This window comes from Martes martes (assembly GCF_963455335.1).
Source record: "Martes martes genome assembly, chromosome: 17".
Taxonomy (NCBI): Eukaryota; Metazoa; Chordata; class Mammalia; order Carnivora; family Mustelidae; genus Martes; species Martes martes.
In genome coordinates this window covers 19,247,939-19,269,501 of record NC_137905.1, presented here as the reverse complement: position 1 = coordinate 19,269,501, position 21,563 = coordinate 19,247,939, and the positions used below count along the sequence as shown (strand labels likewise).

The window sequence follows — 21,563 nt, the reverse complement described above, 5'->3', positions numbered from 1 at the left end:
TAAAATCTTAAAAAAAAAAAAAAAACGAAAAAACCCCCTCAGCCCTGAGGCTGAGTATTAATAGTGCTGGTAGAGAACTGATCGAGGGGCACCTGGGTGGCTCAGTGGGTTAAGCCTCTGCCTTCGGCTCAGGTCATGATCTCGGGGTCCTGGGATCGAGTCCCGCATCGGGCTCTCTGCTTGGCAGGGAGCCTACTTCCTCCTCTCTCTCTGCCTGCCTCTCTACCTACTTGTGATCTGTCTCTGTCAACTCTCTCAAGAATCACTCCTGTGGGGCACCTGGGTGGTTCAGCGGGTTAAAGCCTCTGCCTTTGGCTCAGGTCATGATCCCGGGGTCCTGGGATCGAGCCCCACATCGGGCTCTCTGATCAGCAGGGAGCCTGCTTCCCTTCCTCTCTCTCTGCCTGCCTCTCTGCCTACTTGTGATCTCTGTCAAATAAATAAATAAAATCTTAAAAAAAAAAAAAAAAAAGAATCACTCCTGTGGGGGCGCCTGGGTGGCTCAGTGGTTTAAAGCCTCTGCCTTAGCTCAGGTCATGATCTCAGGGTCCTGGGATCAAGCTCCACATCAGGCTCTCTACTCAAAGGGGAGCCTGCTTCCCCCCCCCCCATGTCTTCCTCTCTGTCTGCTTGTGATCTCTGTCAAGTAAATAAATAAAATCTTAAAAAAAAAAAAAAAGGAACTGATTACTAACACCACTGTGAAGCTTTAATACTAAAATAATATAGAGGGGTGTCTGGGTGGTTCAGTCTGTCTAACTTCGGCTCAGGTCATGATCCCAGGGTCCTGGGACCGAGCCCTGTGTGGGGCTCCTTGCTCGGCCAGTAGCCTGCCTCTCCCTCTGCCCGCCGCTCCTTCTACTTGTGCTCACTCTCTCTCTCTCTCAAATGAGTAAATAAAATCTGTTAAAAAAATAAATAAACAAGATAAAATGATATAGAAAGGTAAGTTCTAGGATTGGCTCAGTCAGTTAAGTGTCTGCCTTCGCTCAGGTCATGATCCCGGGGTGCTGGGATTCAGGCCCACACCTAGTTCCTGCTCAGCCAGGAGCCTGCTTCTGCTTCTCCCTCTCCCCCTGCTCATTCTGTCTCTCTTCCCACTCTTTCTTTCAAATAAATTTTAAAAATCTTAAAAAAAAAAAAAAAGTCTGAAACTTGAAAGTGCATGTGAATCACTGGGGGAATCCTGTTAAACTGCAGATGATGATTCAGAAGGTCCCGGGTAAACTTTCTGATCCTGCATTTCCAACAAGCTCTGTGATGCTGGCAACGTGGCTCTTCTGTGGACCACACTTGGGAGTAGCATGGATCGCTACAGGTTACAAGAAGGCCACAAAGCACGAAAAAAAAAGTCCATGAAAAACTAAAATGAAAAAGTCAGATTTTTCTCAAAACAATACATTAACCATAATATAACCATAATATAAGAATTAAAACTTATCCATATTTCCTGATGGGATTCTGAACTTTGTAACATCTGTAAAATATCTTCATAAGGACTTCTTAAACCAGAGGCCAATTTCTCCAAGCTTTGTGAGGGTCCCCATCCCCACTAAAATCCCTGACTTGAGATCAGGACCGAGAAGCCATATACATGGAAGACTGCTTCAAGCTGCCATAGCCTTCCACAGGTGCCTTTCTGTCACTCACCCACACATCCTCTTGCGTTTAAATTCAAACATGAGACAAATGGCAGAATTACGTGAGATTTTAGGGACTGGGCCCCCACGTTTTTCCAGATGAAAAGCAAATTTCTACAACAAAACAGCACCTTACCAAAAGGCAATGACAAACACCACCGGTTTCCATTTCTGGCCTTCGGTGAGAAAGTTCCAGCGCTGAAAAGGCAATTAGTGCTTTATACAAACTACTTATTTTCATTCTTTTACATAGATCCTTTGAGTGGCAATTTCTCTTTACTCTCAAAAGCCCACAGAATAAACAAAGGAAGGTACGTAAGAAGGTCCTATTTTCCACCTGGGTCCAAGTTCTCGCCCTGTTCTTTTCTTTACTCATTTCTGACCATCGGGCTGTACTCAAACATTGGCTAGCTGCCTCTTTTAAAAGGCACCACCCTCCTCCCTCCCCCACCTCCTCCATTCTCCTTGCTAACAGCAGTGCCTAACTACAGAACCAACATATCCCTGAGAACATTCCAGCTTACCGGATAAGGTCAGTTTAAAATTCTAGAGAGGGATAACCTATTCCATTCGTCTTTCTTTAGAGCCCTTCAAAAATATCCCCTGGCCATCAGCGGAACAAGCAGGAGAGAGAGAAAACAGTCTCAGATTCTGCAGTTTACAAATACTGAGACCTTTACTTGAAGGGTATCCACATTTTGTATCATTCCTAAGGGATGTTTATCTATGTACTCAAGTAAGCATAAGCCCAGTGCTTGGAAGAAACAAAATGTACATACATTGCAGCTCCAAGCAAATGGCTTCTCTAGCTGAGAAGGCTATAAAGTTTTGTTGCAGGGCCTCAGAGGAAGGCCTACCTGTGACAGGGAAGATGGGGACACACTTTTTTAATGAACTGGAGCATGCCTTGTCCACAAGAGAGCTAAGCAACTACCCAGAGAGGCCGGTTACAAAACCATAAAAGAGGGGCAGGGCTGGCAGGCCCCTGCCCTAAATACCCTGGAAGCTGAAAATAAGAACTCTGAGAAATGAGCGACAAGTCTGACGGAAAGTTCTGTTGCTGTTGCCTCCAGCACTGGCTGCCCTCCTCGAGTGATTTAACTCTGGGTACCAATTGGGCAATGCCAGACACCCAGCCGGGGCAGAGGCTTCAAGGATGCTGGTTGGGTCTTCTAGGTTAATCAGGGGGAATCAAACCTCCGCATTATACACTGGAGACTCTGAGGGGCAGAACTGGGCAACCCCCACTGCATCTAGGCTACATGCCTCCATTCAACACCATCTGTTGAGTGTCTACCCTATGCCCCGCACCGGGCTAGGTGCGGCGCAGGAAATCAAGCCTCGGTCCCCAGTGGTGGAAGCAGACACAGAGAAGGGCCTTCAGGGGAGGTGGACGTTGTACGGGCCCCGAAAACCTGCCACAAATTGCTGTGATCAGTAGTCACTCAGGGGACAGCATGACCTCCGCGCTGGGCTTCGCGGCGAAGGCGGGAGTGAACAGGTAGGCCCGGGGGGGGGGGGGCAGGTGTTCGGGTAGGAGGCGCACAGGTGAGGTGCGGGGCTGGAGAGGGCACGGTCCCCAGGGAAGGTGGGAGGGTGGCCCAGGACCCCGAAAGGAAGAGGGGGCGCGAAGAGCTGGAGTCTGGCCCCGGGACGCTAGTGCGCGGCGGCGGCCGGCCGGGCCTGCGCCCCCGAAGCGGGAGCGGGGAGGGAAGGCGCCCGGCTAGGCCGCCCGCCCGCACCTGGGGCCCCGCCCGGCACCTACCACTTGGGCGACCTTGAGGCAGCCGAGCGCGCCGCGCAGGTAGTCGGGGTCGCAGCGCAGGCCGGCCAGCCCGCGGCGCTGGCTCACCGGCTCGGTGGTGGGCTGGTACGGGCTGCTGGCGCCCGAGATCATGGAGGTGCTCGAGGCCTCGCCCTCGAAGCCGTCCAGCTCCTCGCCGCTCCGCATGCTGCCGCCCGGCCCCCGGCCGCCTCGCGCGGCCGGCTCCCTGCGCCCGGAGCTGGCGGGCTCAGCGGGGCCGCCGCATCGCCGCCGCCGCCTGCCTGACCGCCCGCGGCCCGCCCCGCCGCCGCCGCCTCCTCTGCGCCCGCCGCCCGGCTGCAGCCGCGGCTCGGTCCGCTCGGGCTCGGCTCCCGCCGCCTCGGCAGCGGAAAGAGAGGGAGGCGGGAGCAGGCGGAGAGGGAAGGAGGCGGGAGCCGGCGCGGCGGGCCGGGAGGAGGCGGAGCGAGTGCCCACCCGCCGGCCGCTCGGCGGCGCTCCGCCGCTGCGGCGAGACGGGGGCGATGGCCCGCGCCTCGGGGGCCTCGGGGGGCGGGGCTCCGGAGGGCGGGGCGGGGCGCCGTCTCCTCAGACCCCGCCCTCACCTGCCTGTGCGCTAGGGCCGCAGGGACCCGCTCCAAGTCCTGCCATCACCGCGTGCGAGTGAGGGGATCGTGAGGGCGGAGAGGAATGAGGGCTGAGGGAGCATCAGAATGGACCTAGACTACAGAGTTGCTTTCCCAGGGCGCTGCCTTAGTTTCTCTTCTGGAGAGAGTGGGGTCCTCTGCAGTAGGCTGGGAGACTTCCCGGTGAAGACCAAGACGTGCTGTGCGACCCGCTGCTGCAAAAGGTGCTTGGTCCCGGGTGGGTCGGACTAGAGGAAGCTAAGGGTCTGGATCCCCTCCCGGGGAGCCTTGCAACAAACCAGAACTGAAGCCAGACTGAGTGCGGCGGGAGTGAAAGATTGAATGAGGGGTCGCTCAGCACGAGGTCTGCAGAACAGACACGATAAATATTTGTAACTCCCGAAGTAAGTTCTGGATCCACCGGCCTGTCCGTGGAGGGGCGCTAGCACATTGTAGACCCTCCGTAAGCAACGTTAGTTGCCTCTCTGCTGGAAAGATTTTGCAAGCTCTGTCTAATCGTCAAGTCAGGTGGAACACAGATTTTTGCTCTGACGGGCATTAATTAGGGACCAATTTGCAATTCAAGTGTGAAGGCTAATTTTAAGCTTAAGTAAAACACTGACTTTCTAAGAATTGTCGCTTTGGTACTGAACTCTTACGCACTCTAGGCACTGAGCAAGATGCTTGAAGAAGGTATTATTGTTCCCAGTTTTCAGAAGGGCAGACTAAAGCTCAGGAGTGGTAGTAGCTTGTCTCCAGCGACACAATTCCGTGGTGAGCGGGACCCAAGTACCAACTTTTCACCAATGTTGCCTAAAATATAATGTAGATAGGCTGGCGAGCTCCAAGCTGAGATGCAGTAAACATCGTAACTAAAAAGATCTCCATTTAAAGGGCTTTCACCTTTAGGTTACCAAGGAAGGGAAAGCCAATATCTCTAATACTCTATTCAACCAAGAAATCTGTATTGGGCACTTACTGTGTGCTAAGAAATATACTAGGCTCTGGAAATAGACTGCCAGATAAAGATGATGGGTTGGATGTAGGCTTTGCCTCTGTTGTCTCCCCAAAACCCAGTAAAATGACAGTGATGGGTGATTGATTGATTGATTGATTGATTTTTAGCATGAAACCGCTGGGTCGGGGCGCCTGGGTGGCTAGATCTTTAAGCGTCTGCCTTGGGCTCAGGTCATGATCCCAGCGTCCTGGGATCGAGCCCACATCAGGCTCCCTGCTCTGCAGGAAGCCTGTTTCTCTCTCTTCCACGCCCCCTGCTTGTGTTCCCTCTCTCACTGTGTCTCAGTCAAATAAATAAATAAAATCTTAAAACAAACAAACAAACAAACACTGGGACAAAGAATGGGAGACAAGGGCAACAAAGTGTTGGAAACAGAATAGCAAATGGGCAAGTGATAACTAACTTAGCAGATCTAAGAAAGCTAAACCCTAAACTGGCACAGGGAAAAGCTGAATTACAACCTAGGTTATATCACAGGACAGAGGGCTCCGGAACGGGCAGCACCAAGCCCATGTAGGAGTTGATCACTAGGCACAGTGAGGGGCAGGAGTACCATACTGAAAACTATGTGTCTGTGTGTATCACCTTGCATGCTAAATAATATGAAAGCAAAAAAAAAAAGTTTAATGGAAAAATTAAAAGGAAATCGTATGGGAAGTAGAGCTGAAAGACGAAAAAAATGGGAAATGAGAGAAAAGAAAATTAGAGAAATAGTCCAAGAGAATAATAGAATAGTAAGGCTTCCATAAAGCTAAAACCAAGGAAATGGAGGGAAGAAACCATAGTAATTCAATAACATTTTCCAGAACCAAAGCATATGAGTTTTGGACATTGCCCAGGACAGTGAATGAACATGGACTTGCACCCAGGCCCATGGGACTGTCAAGGAGAAGATTCTCAAGGTTACAGAGAGGAACAGCAGGTTTCACTATAAAGAACTGCGAATCAGAAAGGCATCAGACTTTTCTACAGCAACTTTGGGAGCTACAAGAAAATGAAGCAAACCCTTCCACATCCTGAGGAAAAATGATCCCCACCTTGAAATCTGGTTCTGTCTGGAGGATCAATCAGGTATGAAAGTTGATGTCTCTTTCAGACATGCAAGACTCCCTTTGTCCTTTTCTCAGGAGGCTGCTGGAGGACACCGCCAGAATAAGGATTTAAACCAAGAAAACAAAGGACACAGAATGCAGGAAAGGGTGGATGCTGTCTAGAGAGAGGCGGTGAAGAGCCCAGGGAGAGGCGGGGCAGAGACTCCAGTGCAATAGGGCTGGGAATCAACCAGCCCAGACTGGAGCATTCAGAGGCTCTAAGAGACCTCTTCAAGATGAAATTAATGTGTTGAATGTACAGAAAGAGAGATACATAGTTTTGGGAAGATTCTGAGATGTTATGGATAAATGCATAGAGAACGAGGCAAATATTCATATATATTAACTGCAAGGGAAATAAAATGATGCATAGAAAACAAGTATGGTAAATCTCAAGGCTCAATAATATTTGCATAAATATAATAATTTAAACAATGAATGCTGATCTAACCAGAAATAAGTAACTGTAGCAGAAGGAAAGGAAAGAGGGACAGGATGTGTGCAGGTGTGATAGGGAGAAGGGGAGGGTACGCGAGAGATCGAAATACTCATCTAACATGAGAGATCACTAGATACTTAAAACTGAAAAATCAAGAGGTAGCAGTATATGCATGCTAATTAAAAATGTAAAGATAAGTACAAAAACAATCAGTTAAAAGTTTCAAAGTGTTGCCTATGGGGAAAAGGAAATGTAATGAGGGTTCCAGGCCTTGTAGAACTATCGGATACTCTCAACTTGGTGCACATACAACAAAAATAAAAGCTAAGCTGGGGGTCCTGGCTGGTTTAGTCAGCAGAGCATGTGACTCTTGATCCTGGGGTCATGAGTTCGAGCCCCATGTTGGGTGGAGAGATTACTTTAAAAAATAAAATATTTAAATATGTTTTAAATATCTAGGAAGAAAAGCTAAGTTAAAAAGAATTTTTTAAAAATTAACTTGAGAGTCCATGGTGAGCAAGGCCAACACAGTGCCCCCCAGCACGGGTGTGGAGAGCAAGCACGGAAGCCGGTAAGTCTAACAGAGCATGTGCTGAGTGTTGTTCATGGCGCTATGGAAATTTCCAGCAAGGATTTAACTGAGTCTTGGGATCAGAATTTCGGCTGAGATTTGGAATGTGAGGAGCAGTTAGCAAATCAAAGAGATGATAAGGGTTGAAGGAAGTGTGTTCCAGGCAGAGGGAACGAGATGTGCAAAGGCCCAGAGACAAGCGAAAGCAAGGCACCATGAAGAGGCTCAAACACAGAATTCAAGGGGAGGAGGATGGCGGACAAGACCTGAAGCTGGAAGCCAGCCTCTGGTCCGTCCCTACAAAATCCTTGTGGGCTGTGTGGCAGGGTGGACTCTGAACAGAACAGTGTTCAAATGAGACAGTGGCCCGGGGAGGCCTGACTGTTAGAACTCCGGCTTCACTGAGGGAGAAGGATAGAAGGGAAGTGAGATTAGAGTCTCCTCCAGCACGTATTAACTGTTCCCTGTTCCTGGACACTAGCCTAGGTTTATTTTTAGTTCTAGGGACAGACTCAAAATTTTTACTTCTGGTTTTTAACAGAAGTTAAACAGACTTCCAAAGGATGTTGTTAGGAATCCCACATCATAATGGTAGGTACAACCTGGTATTCCTCAGTTTTAAATTGTAATATATCATGAGTCTGTGGCTGTAGCTGTGCCTTGAAGTGTCTGTCAGTGCTGAGATCAAAATGAGGATGATAATGACAGAGAAGTGGGCAGCCTTCTGCCTGCCAGGTTCCTTGGTTTCAGGGTCTAGTCCACAAATCCAGGGCTGAGACAAGGCAACAAGACTCAGAAGCCTGATGGATAAACCAGATGTTACTTTATTAATTGCTGCCAGTGCATAGACTCTACCGGCAATCATAATGCCAACTTTGTATCTCACTCCCTGAACCCCTCCTGGAAGAGTTTCTTGGAGCAAAGCATCCTTAGATAAGGGCTAATCCCAGGATACCCTGGCTCACCTGATCAGGCATTTCTCAACCTCTCATTTAGCCCTGAGCTTAGTTCCCTCCAAGGACAACCACCTCCATGGCTGGGGGCCCTCCTCACTCTAGCCCCACTCCAAAAACGCAATGATTCCATGGACTCATGGAAAGTTCTAACCTCAAGAGCATCGGTCCTCCAAGGACTTTAGATTCCTAATCCCATGAAGGACTGGGAGCAAAACACCTTCCTGAATGGTGTGGTCCCTGGTGGTCTATACCTGTAGGTGGTGCCTGGTGTTGCTGAGGCAAAAGGGAGCTCATATTTCACTTCATTTCTTCCTGAGGCCTCTCCCTCGTGCATCTCTGTCAGTGCTGACGGTGCGGGTAGCTTTTCCAGTAACTTCAATTAAGCAATAGATCTAATCTGCTTTTAATAAGCTCAGTAATTAGCAGGATCCCTAGAGATTTCTCCTTCAAACAAAAATACAGGCGGTGGTGAGGAATGAGAACATTTCAAGCATGAAGTATATAGTGGGAAGATGAATTAGGTTTAGCATTAATAATTATCAGTGTTAATGTCAAAATGAACCCAATGCCCAAGAAAATCTTATCATTAATGTCACAAGACAAACAAGTTGCTTTGAAATGATTTCACTTGTAAATGGCCTTTCAAGGAAAAGTACCCATACATATTCCTTATGTCTGAAGGATTAGACTCAAAGACGTAAAAATAAACAACCCATTTTTATGTTTGAAAGAAGCAGATGCCCCTTGTCCTCCAACCGGACTCCTCCAGCCACGTTCCCACAAGCCTGGAGGGAGGGGCTGGGCCTGGGCGAATTCCAGGCGGGAGCAGTTCGGGGATTGGAGTTAACTGCTGCTTCTGAAAAAACGTGTCTCTTCAGCCAGAAAAATGCTCTCCAAGTCTTCTCTAAAAATAGTACTTGCTGGGATTTTCCAGTTTGACATTCCTTCAGTTCCTGTGTCCAAGGACAACTCAAGCCAATCCATCTGCGCCCCTTCCCAGAGATGCCGGTGAAAGCTCACCCTCCGTGGGAGGCCAGTTTGAAGGTCCTGCTGCCACCAAACTTCGTGGGCACTTGAGCATTCAGGCAAAGAGTCGCCTGCTCAGCAGCTGCCGTGCTTCTCCCTGGCAGCCCTCCACCTTCCCTTCTTGTGGCAGAGGGGAGGGAATGGTTTTCTGGGGAAGGTGGAAAGTGTGACTGTAAGGAAATGTGGGTGCTGCCTTCACTTACCTCCTGTCCCCATGGCCATGCCAGGCCGGATGCTGACTAAACAAGCCTGGGAAACTCAGGGAGCCTCTGTGGTAGCCAGGCGGGGACATATATAAACCAAACCTTTGCCAATGGCCCGCTTCCATGTGCCAGCCATTGGGCCACATGCAGCAGCCTCGAGGCTCTCAACGGAAGAACTGTGGGGGTGGTCACTGTGAGGCCATAGTGGGCATGCTTGCTTCTGTCTGCCTAGCATCCATCCCCCCGCTTCTAACAACAGCACCCCCGCCTCATTCTGCACTGCTCCTTTCTACTCCGATTTCCACTTCTCACCTCCCAGGTGATGCCCCCTCCCAGGAAAGGTCAGCCCCTGACTCAAGAATGAGAAGTCATGGTCCCCTTCTCCCCTAGATTGGCTAGGGTGGCCTCGGGGCACAAGCTGAGCCAATGAGTATCCTACCCCGAGCTTTTTCTCTCTAGAATGAGGGGTACACAGATTTAGGTGTGCACGGGAATAACTGAAGGGGTAGATTTTCAGGACCTCCTCCAAGAGTCTGATACTTAGGCCTAAGGTGGGGACAGGAAATCTGCTAATGCAAATGTCTACAGGACTACCAGACCAGTACAATTGCCTGGGGTAGGAGAGGGCAGGGAAAGCTTCAAGGAGCTAACCTTGGTCTTGAAGGCCAGGTAGGAATTCACTCAGCAGCATGTGATCCCGCCAACAGTTCTGCCTTCTTGAAACAGTCTCCCTGCCTGGTATAATATGGCCCCAGACTCTCCTGATTTTTCTCCTACCTCTCTGGCTGGGTTGGGAGTGTGTGTTCAGTCACACTTTATAGGTTTGGTCCCTGGAGTTCAGTATTTCTCAGGGTACTAGCTTCATCACCTTTCCTAACTCCACACCACCCGCCTGAGCTCAGCCACTTAGCTCCACTTACCTACTAGACGTTACCCTTGGGTTCCTGAATTTCATGAGGCTGAAACATAATTCATAATCCCACCTGCTGGCACCCCAAACCTGCAACCCTGCCCATTCCTTTATGAGGCCAATAGGAGGAGGAGGCATTTTTAAAGTACATTCCATGGGCCAGACACTGCTCTACCCAGTTTTCACATATTACCTCATTTAATCCTCAAAGTAGACCAATGAAGAGGGCTAACTCCTAGGTCTCCTGTAGGGCTCAAGCTAGATGTCAACTCATTAGGAACACCTTCCTGAGTCCCCAGGCAGGGTCAGGGGCTCCTGCCCTGGCTTCCCCAGCCCCTTGCATCGAAGTATTTACCAACCCATCTGCAGCCCTTCCAGATCATGATCTCTGTTGTGTCCGCTGAGCCCGGCCCAGGGCCGGACATGTGGTAAGCATGCAAGGAACCATCTGAGGAACAAAGGACCATATTCACTGGCTTTGTCACTTCAGATGTGATGTTAACATCTGTGGGCCTCAGTTTCCTTGTCTGTAAATTGAAAAGGGTTTAGAAGTCTGTCTGAGACAAAGTAGACACTCAGAAAATGTTCACTCATTATTGTTGTCATATTGTGACAGAAAGGCCTGAGGGGTTTGGAAAGAGGTGAGCAGTCTGAGTGTGTGTTCTGACAGAAAGGGTTAAAGGGTCTGAGTAGGGCAGGGGCAGGGACGGACAGGCAGGGAAGGTTGGGAACACATTCTGAAGGCCCCTGCACTCAGGAAAGCCATCAGAGTTGTACTGAGCTCTTTAAGCAGGAGACTGACAAGATCAGATTGGGGTGAAAACAAAAAGTAGAGGTGAATAATTCAAAGTCTTATCTTCTCTATCAAATGGGTAGCAGACTCTGTTGCCTTAAATAATGTATAGAGACTTTTAAAAGAAAAAAAGGTCTCAGAGCCCCCAAGAGGACATCTGTGGATGCCTAGGGATCCCCAGACCCATTTGGGGAAACCCTGGTGCAGCCAGAAACACGCAAAGAGTTCAGGGAGCCTGATTCTTGAAGGGGGGACTGGAGGTTGCCTGCATCTGTGGGCCTCTGAGCTAAGCCTTAAAGGAGGTACAGGCCTTGGGCAAGTGGTCAGAGTGAGCAGGAAAGTATGATAGTAGGACAAGCCAAGGGCAGAGTCCAGAAGGCAAGATTAGAGGGAGGGAGGGAATGAAGTAGCAGCTGAGGGATGTATTTATTAAAGAAGTCATGGGGGGTGGAGTGGTTTTAGGAACTATTGTCAAAGGCACAAATGCTACATGGTTTTTGCTCTTTAGCCTGTATACATAGACAGACTTGAAAGTTGTTTGTTTTTTAAGATTTTATTTATTTATTTGAGACAGCAAGCACAGAAGCAGTGGGGAGAGCCAGAGGGAGAAGCAGACTCCAAGCTGAGCAGGGAGACTGATGTGGGACTTGATCCCAGGACCCCGTGATAATGACCTGAGCCGAAGGCAAACACTTCACCAACTGAGCCACCCAAGCACCCGAAAGTTGGTTTTAATTAAATGTGTTTACTTGGGGTCGCCTGGGTGGCTCGGTTGGTTTGGCATCTGACTCTTGATTTTGGCTCAGGTCATGATCTTGGGGTCATGGGATCAAGCCCCACACTGGACTCCACGCTCAGCAGGGAGTCTACTATAAAGTCTCTCCCTCTGCCCCTCCTCTGGCTCACATGTGCTCTCTAATAAATAAATCTTTTTTTAAAATGTGTTTACTTGGAAACAATCTCAAAATTGCAAAAAACAGAACAAAAAAAACAAAAACAAAAAACCCCAAAACCAAAAACCTGTAAGTACAGTACAAAGACCTTTTTCCCCCTTGACTATTTGAAAGTAAGTTTCCAACCTAATATCCCATCACACCCAAATACCTTAGCAGTGCGTATGTGCTACAAATAGGGACATTGTCCTCCTTTACCAGAATACAACCATCAAAGGCAGGAAATTATTATTGATATGTTACTACCATGTAATCCTTGGATCCCATTCACATTCTGTCAAATGTCCCTATATGTCACAGCCAAAGCTATCCCATTAAGGATCATGCACTGCCTTAGCCGTCCTCTTTAGTCTCCTTCTGACTAGAACAGTTCCTCAGACTCGTCTTGACTTTTATGACATTCACACTTCTGAAGATTACAGCCAAAACTTTGCAGGAATGTCCTGCAATTTGGGTTTCTCTGACATTTCCTCATGATTAGATTCAGATCATACATTTTTGGTAGAAATATCCTAGAAGCAATGTTGTATTCTTCTCAGTACAGCCTATCGGGAGGCACAAGATTGCTGTTTGTCCGATTACTAATGACGTTCACTTTGATCAGTAAGATGAGGCTCATCTACCAGCCTGATCCACTGTAAGTTACTCTTTGTAATGAACAAACCTGAATCACATTGAGCACACAAATAAATATTGATTATAATGGACAACCCATTGAATAAATAAATCATACATTGAAATACTGATGAGGAATGAGACGTGAAATGCTGTTTCTGATTAAACTTCCAATTTATACCAGCTATAGACTCATGATTTCTTATTTTTTAATGGGTTATAATCCTTTTCAATCTGTTTTTTTCCCTCATATTGTGTCTGATTTGACTATGGGGTCTTGTGGGGGGTTTTTTCCTTTTGTTTTTTGTTTGTTTTGTTTTGATATGTCTCCCTATTCTTTTAGCCCTTTCTTACTTTCTGGCACAGATCTCCCAAGCTCACTTATACTTTCCCTGCCCCAACCCTAGAGTCAGCCATTTCTCCAAGGAACTCCAATGTAGTTTATTGGAGAATGGTATTTGGAAACCAAAATCTAGGCATGAGCTGTGGTCACTTGGGCTGATGCTGCTCCTAGTCCCTGGTGGTGCAAAGAGCTAGGAAATACACACATGTATAGTATATATCTATATCTACAGGCTTATATGCAAATCTGTTATTACTGAATACCATGAGTTCACACTAATATCTCTAATTCCAATATTCTAGTTTTCTCTTTTTTAAAGATTTTACTTATTAGAGAGAGAGAAAACAGGAGTGGGGGAGGGGCAGAGGGAGAGGGACAAGCAGACGCCCCCCTGAGCGGGGAGCTCAACAGGGGACTCAAGCCCAGCACCCTGAAATAATGACCTGAGCCAAAGTCAGATGCTTAACCAACTGAGCCACCTAGGCACCCCTCTCATTTTCTCTTTCTCCATAATTTGTTACTCCCTTCTCTGGTGATGAGAAACCTGGCTGTTACCTTTCATACATTAATTTACATGATCAATGCCCCTATATGTAACCACTTTCCAATGCCCATCACCCCAGTCCCTGCAGATGCTCTCCTACCACATGACCCCACACTGGTCCCCAACTCTCACATGGAGACTCACTTCATCTGACTCAGTTTCTGACACTCCATGTGGATGCCCTTCTTCCCCGCTCTGGACTGATACCTGGAGTTAGGACAGCCCCCCATGGGTCTGCCATCTTCACGCCCCCGAGAAGAGTGAGGAGGTTTTTTAAATGCCAGGCCATTCCCCCATCCCCCCACCCCCACCCCATAGGGACAATCTCTTCACTCTGCTCAGTTTCCAGAAACTGGCTTTGGGTCACCACAGCTTCTCACCCCAGCCCCAGCCACCTTCTGTGCTCTGCCCATCTAAAAACTTTAGGGCCACATCAGTGGGGAAGAGGAAAATCATCAGAGATTTGAGGTTTTATTTTGAGCAGAGAAGCTGACTGTGGTGTTAGACACATTGCTTGTGTTGTCTGTTGCTCCCAGACTATCAGTCCTGGAGGGGCAGAACCTCTTGTTTACCTCCTTATCATCAATATCTCAAGTGTCACCCACTCGTGCCCACTGTTCCTTGGAAGATGGCAATGGTTGCTGAGGAGAGGCAGGGGGAGGCCCCAAGAGACCACATACCTCAAGCACGTATTTGAAAGCCCACGCGTGCAGATGGCGGGGAGCTGCCTTGCCCAAGAAACCAGGCAGTTGCCCAGGTGATGGAATTTATAGTGTGCCGAAAGCTTGTCTGCCCTAAAATAGCTCTCTCGCTCACTGTCTCAACTAGCAATTTGCTTCTTTGAATTTCAGGCCTGGTGTTTAGCACTGCCCCTGGGGGCTGGGGGCAGGCGTACAGATTAGGTTGAGGAAGGCAGCCGGACAGCAGCAATGACACCTGGATTCTCGGTTCCCTCCCAGGCCTTATTTCCCCATCTCCAAAGTGGTGATTTCAAGCACTAAAGGTCTCTCTCTCACACAAATAGTTCAGGGCTGGTTCTGTTTCAGGACCATCTGCACACTTGGCACTGTGCCCGGCACTCACCTCAATGCATCCAGCCTCCCCATGAGGCATGAGATGGAGTCTCCTCACTACTTTCCAGATGAGGATGCTAAGACTCAGAGAGATGATGTGACTCACTTGTCCACAATTACACAACTCTTCAACTCTGGAGCCGGGACTCAAAACCCCAGCCTACCTGACAGCCCATGTGTCAGGGCTGGGGCCGTGGGCTATGTTTTTCCTTTTATGCAGAGCAGTTCTGGTTCAGCTCAATGCCAGAAATACTCATGGTTCCAAGCGTGGGCGAGAACCATCTGGCAGAGTGGCTGGTTTGAGACTGGGTTTGGTGATGCCTCCCTTGAGGACTGAGGAGCCTGGAGAAGCGAGCTGTTTGCTGGATTGCCCTTTGTGCCTGCCACCATGCCACCCCTGGGAGTCACAGAAACCTGCTCCCAGGGGCAAAACTTCCCAAGGGTGTCCCTATAATGGCAAACCCACCAATTTACAAATGCTGATTTCCCCCAGTTCAGGGAAGGTGAGAGGGAAGAGTAGGTGGGGCAGGAGGGAGGAAACTAAGAGGCCACACAGAAATATCACCAGAATCTAAATTCCAACAGTCATAAAAATAGAGAACTTGGCCCAGCCTTAGTAACCCCTTCATATGAATGTTCTTCAAAGAACATTCTGTGGAACCTAGAGGATGTCCATAGTCACAGCTAGCTGGAAAAGCCCACACAGGAGCCCTTCTGAAAAGTCACACCTACCCAGTCACCCATGAAACAAATCGAAACAAAAATCCATTTAGTTCAGTTTAACCCTGAGTCTTCCAATCCCACTCAACCACCCATAATGATATGCCCAGAACACACTGTGGGAAACCTAGATTTAGGCTTTTATAAGTGGGAAGGAGAATGTCAAGAGTAAGGCTGCCCAGTGTGGGGCAGTCTGCAGCAGGACGAGGGGCATGCTCATGCAATTACAGCAACGGGAAGCAAATCTTTGCTCTAAGAGGGAACATGTGCTGCTGTAAGACGGAACATGTCTATGTTGCTGTTAAGAGGAAACATGTCCTCTAAGATGGGTTTTCAGGGTGCAAACCACCTAATGTTAATTGGAACCTCTGAAATACTTTCCCAACATGCACAATTTGTATACAAAGTCTAAACAACCGCAGCCTTTAGCTTCCTGTATACTCCAGGGTTTAAGTCCAGGCTAGCATTTGTTAGCTGATTCTGAGTAGGTCAAAAATGGATTCACAGTAAAATGGCGCCAAATATTTTAAATATCAAGGACAGATGTAACATGCCACAGACTGCTGACAGATGTACCAAGCACCCCTACTCTTTCAAATAAATTACTGCCTTAAAAAAGGAGTTTAAATAGTTGAATTCTTCCCCAAATAAAAATTAAGATGCTTATAATCTTAAGTTCACATCTTGCTTGCCTTTTCTAGAACTTTAAATAGTTCTTTAAAGAAGCTGATTGGGTGAGGTGGCTTTGGAGGGGAGGTAGGGTGGGGAAGATGGAGGAACCTGATGATCATTTCCGAATGTTAACTCAGTTCAGTTCAATGTTCAAGAAAAACATCATATATGAAGATATCTCAACGGTCTTGTGATTCATCTTGGTTGATGAAAACAAGATGGAAAACAAAGTTAAGTGTTAACAGTACTGGAAAAATTTTTAACTTTACCCACATTGTAATTTCTTTTCTTTTTTAAAGATCTTAGTTATTTACAGAGTGAGTGCATGAGCAGGGGGAGGGTCAGGACAGGGGGCTCCATCTCATGACCCTGAGACCTTGACCATAGTTGAAATCAATAGTTGGCCACGTAACTGACTGAGGCACCCAGTACACCCCCACAAGTTGGAATTTCTCAGGATCGGAAATTCTAGGAAAGCTAGGCAACTCCTTTCTAAAATGCTGCCCAAGGTTGCGGAAGGGACTTCATGACCTCAACCCTCCCACACAGAACCCTTCCCGCTGATCGGATGCCCACCCTCATCCCTCCACTGCTGACCTCTCAAACTTCTCCTTTCCCTTCAAGCTCCAAGATTCCCTCAGACTCAGGGCCCAGGGAGACTTCTGGGCTGCTGCTCAGCCAGTCTGGCTCTTTGTACCAACAGGGTGCACTGTCCACCCACGGTGGGCATTTTGGCTTCCTCCTGCTTTCAATCCCGTGGCTATAGCCCTGTTGTTGCTGTCTCCTCATCAGAACAAACCTCCTGTACCTCAAGTGGCAGAGCACCAGGACAGGACACGGCCTCCCTGTGGCTATCTGCAGGCCTCGCAGGGGAAGAACTATGGTACTGAACAGCAAGCACTGTCCTTGCCTCCAGAATCCAGGCTCAGGTGTGGCATCCCGCGGGAACTGCGCCAGGCAAGTGCTTACAGGTAATCCATCCCCTCAACCTCTATTTCCTTTACAGATGAAACACTGAACTACAAAATGTGAGATGCCACAAATGGAAAGGGTAGATTCTACACAGGTACAAATGGGGTTGCTGGAACAATGTTTAAATTATAGTTTCCAAGAGGCATCTTCAAGGCACACTAAAGACCAACCACATGACAGGCGCAGGTATGCGTCCTCTACTGTTCACAATGACTGGAAAGAAATTTTATCCTTCCTTTACAGAGGAAGGAGGCCTAAAAGGGTGAAGTTCCCCAATTTGGGCTGCTTTCTTGTCTTTTTTTTTTTTTTTTTTTAAAGATTTTATTTATTTATTTGACAGATCACAAGTAGGCGGAAAGGCAGGCAGAGAGAGAAGGGAGGAAGCAGGCTCCCTGCTGAGCAGAGAGCCCGACGCGGGACTCGATCCCAGGACCCTGAGATCATGACCTGAGCCGAAGGCAGCGGCTTTAACCCACTGAGCCACCCAGGCGCCCTCTTGTCTTTTTTTTTAAACATTTATTTTGGAGAGCAGGCCCTGCTGAGCGTGAGCCCGACATGAGGCTTGATCTCACAACCTTGAGATCATGACTTAAGCCAGAACCCAGTCAGACACTCAACTAATTGAGTCACCAGGCACCCCTCTCATTTTGCTTCTTGATCCGTCCCCTATCTGTATAAGCTGTACTCGCCTGATTCAAAAGTAGTGAGACTTTGGTAAAGTCAGAGCAAGCACCAGGATTGGAACCCAGCAGAGCCCCTGCCTGCCCCATTGTGCCAATTGCCTCCCTCTGTGTGCTGCTCCCAATCCAAGGTTACAGGTAGAGGAAATCTAGAGCGGGCTAGATCTGGTGGGCCCCCACAGCATGACGGCCACCAGGCAGGCAAACAGGCTGGCCTTGCACGCATACTCAGGGATATCTACACTCACGAGGGTCTGTATATTAGGGCCTGACAAGAGCTCTTACCACAGGTGACCCCCAAAGCTCTTCAGGCCAGAAGAGGCAGAGGTCCTTCCAAGACAGGAGAGTGGCAGGCCCCTCAACCCACCTTTCTCAGCAAAGAAACTATGATTATGGGCCCTTCACCCTCTGTACAGGTATATTTTGTATTTTCTTTTTGGGTGCATTCTCTGCCAGTTTTCCCACCTAACAAGAATGACTTCTTCATCCAGGACAGAAATAGGAAAAGGTTAAAGAGCAATATATATGTGCTTAGTACCACAGATGAAAACTTCCAGTTGATAAATTTCCCTCATCTGCTTTACAGGAGTACAGTACACACCAGCACAGCACCACAATGAGCTCAAACTCCAAAGCAAGATGTCTTGGGTTCAAATTCTCCCTCTGCCCCTAGTAGCTGTTCAGCCTGTGCCTTTGTTCCCTCTTCTGGAAACTAAGATGGAAATGATGGCAGCACTTGCCTCACAGAGTTGTTATGAAGATTAAATCGATTTATACAAAACATTTAGAGGAGTCACTGGTATACGGTGATCTCTAATATACTTGCTATTACAATGTGACTGCTAGTTATGAAATAAAATAATCCCCCAAGTACATCTTTATTCACCAAACTTCCTAAACTCAATTTCAAGGCAATATATAACAATGAGTTAATAAGTTCTACAACTGATAGGTGTTCAAAATGAGGTAACCTTTAAAAAAAAAATGATGTAACCTTCATGGACGGGATTCTGATAACATCTAACAAAAACTACAGATGTACAGTTACCTTTTACTAAGCAGTCCTGCTGTTGGGAATTTACCCTAAAGATACATCCCCAAAGATAAAAACAACAGATGCACAGTTACTAATTGTAGCAGTATGTGCAAATAAGACCAGAAATGTCCTAAATGTCCATCTATGAGCTTGGTTGAATAAGCTATGTTACGTCTGCATAACTGAGTACTACGCAGCCATAAAAAAGAATAAAGACTTGAAGACAGAAGACCGAACTCATATGTATCAACTTTCAGGTGATATTAAGTGAAAAAAGCATATATTGTATGTCTACTGAAAAGGCCTAGATCCAACAGCATCCAGTAACATTCACTGTGCTTACAATCTAGACCTTGGCTCTAAATACCAATTCCCACTAAAAAGAACCAGGACTCCTTGGAAAAATAGCTAGTTCCAGGTTAGAGGCAAGGAAAATGCAAGGTGAGCCAGAAATATCTTTCTGTGCCAGCAAGTAAGGAAATGCTCCAAGACCAATGGGGGCATATCAAAAGGACACAGCTGTATCTGACTCTAGTATTCAGTATATATAAAGAGCTCTTACAGTGCAACAATAAGACAAATACCTTAATTTAAAAATGGACAAAGGATTTGAAAGACAATTCTAAGAAGATATACAAATGGCCAATAAGTACGTGAAAAGATGTTCAACACCATCAGTCACTGAGATACCACTTTGCACTCATTAGGGTGGCTATAATTAAAACAAATGAAAACAAACAAGAACTCCCACAAAACAAGTGTTAGCCAAGATGTGAAGAAATCAGAACCCTTATATATTGTAAGTGGGAATGTAAAATGGTTCAGCTGCTGTAGAAAATAATTTGGTGGTTTTTCAGTTAAAACAGAATTGCCACATGACCCAGCTCATACTCGTAGGTATTTGCCTAGAGAACATGTTTACACACAAACTTACCTATGAATGTTCCTAGCAGCATTACTCTTAATAACAACTAAAAAAACCCAAATGTGTATCAACTGATAAGGGGATCAAATGAAATGCAGTTTTATCCATGCAATGGGGCATTATTTAGCCACACAAGATCAAGTACTGGTACATGCTATGACATCAATGAACCTAGAAAACATGCTGCTAAGTAATGGGTGGGGGGCAGTTTGTGTGGAGATCTAAACTAATAGGTATGAGGTTTCTTTTTAGGATGATGGAAATGTTCTGGAATTTGATAGTGGTAGTGGGTGCTCAACATAGTGAGTATACTAAGAACCCTTCAACATTTTAAAGTGGTGAATTTTATGTTGCAGATTATAGCTCAATAAAAAGAAAAAAGGACAGAGTTGGCTGAAGGGGTTCATACTCATCAAATCTGGGGCAATTTGAGCATCAGAAAGAATGAGTTATTGGATTATAACACTCTGAATTACAAAATTCACAGCAAAAACAACCACCCAAAAAAGGAGAGGGAAGACAGAAAACTCTTTATATATGAAAGCCAGCTAATAAATGCAGGAGGAATGATGGGATAAGAATACAGCCATTTAAGACTCCTAATGAGATAACTGATTTAGGCAAGGATCATCAGTGGATGCTACAACCAATGTGTAAAAGGTGGCTGAAGGGTGCCTGGGTGGCTCAGTTGGTTAAGCGACTGCCTTCAGCTCAGGTCATGATCCCAGAGTCCTGGGATCGAGTCCCACATTGGGCTCCCTGCTCCATGGGGAGTCTGCTCCCTCTGACCTTCTCCCCTCTCATGCTCTCTCTCAAATAAAAAAAATCTTAAAAAAAAAGAAAAAAAAGGTGGCTAAAGACCAAGATACTCAATGGTACCACCCACAGTTTTCTGGATAGATCTAGGAGACACCACCTTAACCAAAGAATCAAACCCAACATCACTCAACACAGGACAACCTGATGTGATGCCCTAGAACATACACAACCTCACTTATGTAGCATCCTTGCAAAAAACATTTAACCTGAATTGAATCATGAGGAAACAAAAAAAGACAAATCCAGAATGTGGGATTTTCTATAAGACAACTGACCTGGACTTAGCAAATATATTTATGGGTAAAATGTCCTGATGTTTAAAATTTACTTTAAATGACTTAGGGAGGGAAAACTGTGTATGTGCATGCATCTGTGTATGCACGTGAGAGGCAGACAGAGAAATGGAGGGAAAGAAAAACCAAATGTTTCAAAATGTTAAAAACTGGTGAATCTATGTTAAAAAAAAAAAAAAAAAAGAATTGGGGTGCCTGGGTGGCTCAGTGGGTTAAAGCCTCTGCCTTCGGCTCGGGTCATGATCTCAGGGTCCTGGGATCGAGTCCCGCATGGGGCTCTCCGCTCAGCGGTGAGCCTGCTTCCTCCTCTCTCTCTGCCTGCCCCTCTGCCTACTCTCTCTCTGTCAAATAAATAAAATCTTTAAAAAAAAAAAAAAAAAAGAACATAAGCATTCAATATACTTTCAACTTTTCTGTAGGTTTATAATTTTTCAAAATAAGAAATTAGAAGGAAATGTGTATTATAAATCAGCTTTAAAGAACAAAAATTTAACATGCTTAAATGTAATAAACAGAAACTAGGTACCTCTAATACAACAAATATGATTTTCTTGAACATATTTTACTGTTCCCCATTTAAATCGATTAAAAAAAAATTACGGTATAGTTGCTCGAAATTCCTCTATGAAGCCTGAAGCTTCTAAATTAGTTAAGTAAAAGTAGCCCAATTCAGTCGATAAAAAAGTTATCTAAGAGGAAAGAAAATATGTTGGATAACTCACAAACCCCACTGTACTGTACCCAGCTTAGAACTCCACATACTTCAAAATATGGCTTCAAGATGTTTCTTCTTTAACAGAATTTCTGTTAGGTTTTAGTGAAAGAGGTATACATTTTTTTGCTACATGGTAGACAGGCCATATGATTAGCAGACAATTCAACT

General features: G+C 46.6%; 1 protein-coding gene across 2 annotated transcripts in view; it reads right to left on the bottom strand.

Moving 5' to 3' along the window:
* CMTM4 (CKLF like MARVEL transmembrane domain containing 4) overlaps positions 1 to 3,705 on the bottom strand; it is a 70,940-nt gene extending 67,235 nt beyond the window's left edge. For both annotated transcript variants that reach the window (XM_080828254.1, XM_080828255.1), the window contains exon 1: positions 3,406 to 3,705. In XM_080828254.1, the coding sequence (XP_080684380.1) occupies positions 3,406 to 3,591 (186 nt within the window). In that variant the 5' untranslated portion in view covers positions 3,592 to 3,705. The remainder of the gene's footprint in view (positions 1 to 3,405) is intronic.
* Positions 3,706 to 21,563: the final 17,858 nt, after the last annotated feature.